The sequence below is a fragment of the Opisthorchis viverrini genome (assembly GCF_000715545.1).
Source record: "Opisthorchis viverrini unplaced genomic scaffold opera_v5_1125, whole genome shotgun sequence".
Classification (NCBI taxonomy): domain Eukaryota; kingdom Metazoa; phylum Platyhelminthes; class Trematoda; order Opisthorchiida; family Opisthorchiidae; genus Opisthorchis; species Opisthorchis viverrini.
The window spans coordinates 166-1,666 of record NW_008752945.1 but is presented as its reverse complement, the minus strand read 5'-3'; the positions used below and the strand labels follow the sequence as shown (position 1 = coordinate 1,666).

The 1,501-nt window shown below is 40.2% G+C and overlaps 1 protein-coding gene across 1 annotated transcript; it reads left to right on the top strand.

The window, feature by feature from the left end:
* Positions 1-341: 341 nt before the first annotated feature.
* On the top strand, positions 342-587 carry T265_15819 (hypothetical protein; the record flags this gene model as incomplete). Its single annotated transcript, XM_009179191.1, has 1 exon — positions 342-587. A coding segment is annotated over one exon (246 nt), but the record flags the coding sequence as incomplete, so codon positions are not given.
* Between the last annotated feature and the right edge of the window lie 914 nt (positions 588-1,501).

Genomic DNA, 1,501 nt, shown 5'->3' with positions numbered 1-1,501 from the left:
TTTTAGCCTATCTGTATCGTAATTTTCTACGCATGGTTCAGCACATATCTTGTAATGTTTCGGAAATGGAGTAATATAGCCACTGAATGACTTCAGGTGATTAGCAACCTCTCTCACTAAACAACAGTACAACATGCAAGTGCTCATAATGTTTCATAATTGTGGTTATCATTTTTTAATCAATCTCAAATCGATAACTTTTTCTGAGTTACTGTCTGAAGGTGTAGGAACGAACACTGACTTTGTCCTGTTGATGAAAATGTTGGTGCTATTGTTGTTATTGATGACGAATGAATGAATATTATTATTCTTATTTTTTATTATTTTATTCATTTTCAGTTACAAAAATACCTAAACCACAGCTGAGCGCCGGGCATAACCAGGACATAGTAAATCCAGAGTGCGCTGGATGTCATGCCGTCGAGGGAGTATGCTACGATATGAATGATGATGGCATTGGAGATGGATGTCGTTGTCCGGTGGATCGGACACATTCATCAACTGTGGATTCAGACAGCCAACCATACGAGAGCCCCACAAAACACCATCAGCAATCAAGTTTGAGTTCGCCGTGTACGAGGAAACAAGGTAATCCTGAAGGTATCTATTGCCACTGTGATTCTCCACTCAGTAGAACTACTTCAGAATGACTGACAGTTCAGTATCGATCCGAGGTGCAGTCACTCAAAACCTGTGATAAAACAGTTCCAAATGTTGTGGGAGTTACGAAACTGACCAGTCTTTGAAGAAGCGGGTTGTGATTGTTATTAACTCTGAATTCTGATACCCTGTGTTTATATTTGCACTTGCGCGTAGCGGCATAACAGCTGAACTAATATCAAGGCTACACACTCCTTTTCATAAAGGAAACCAATCACAAGGTTGCCGAAAACTCCTTGATAGCCTACGAAAGGTTTCGCTCTTCTTGGGGCTCATCAGGTAGACGCAGTCCTTGAGTTCCCGTCAACCCTATGTTCTACTTGAACCGGAATTAGACTGTTTTTGAGAAATACACTCATTTGCAAATCAATTTGGTTTTCATGAAAGACTCGAATGAATCTCTCGTTTATGAGATTCTACAACTGAATATGCTGCACACAGGCCGCCTCATGATTCACTTGGCAGATATTCGAGATATCGCTGTATATCATAAACGAGAGATTCAGCCGAGTCTCTCGTGAAAACCAAATTGATTTGCAAATGAGTGTATTCCTACACAGTCCTGATTTTTTGGTTTATGGTTTGCTTGATGAGCGGGAATTAAGACAGACTGGTTGTCCTGCGTCTCTGCGTTGGATGAAGCTATCGTTGTACAGTTGGGTTTGTCAAAACCACCACTCATTGGGCAACGGAGAATGTGACACTTTTGAGGGATTTGTGCTTCTGAAGGCTTATTTGTTTATTAGATTAAACAGTAGACTAAAAAGTAATATGGTTCCACGTTGAAATTTAAGATGCATTGCTCTACATGAGTACTGAATTTTCGCGGTTTGTTTGTATA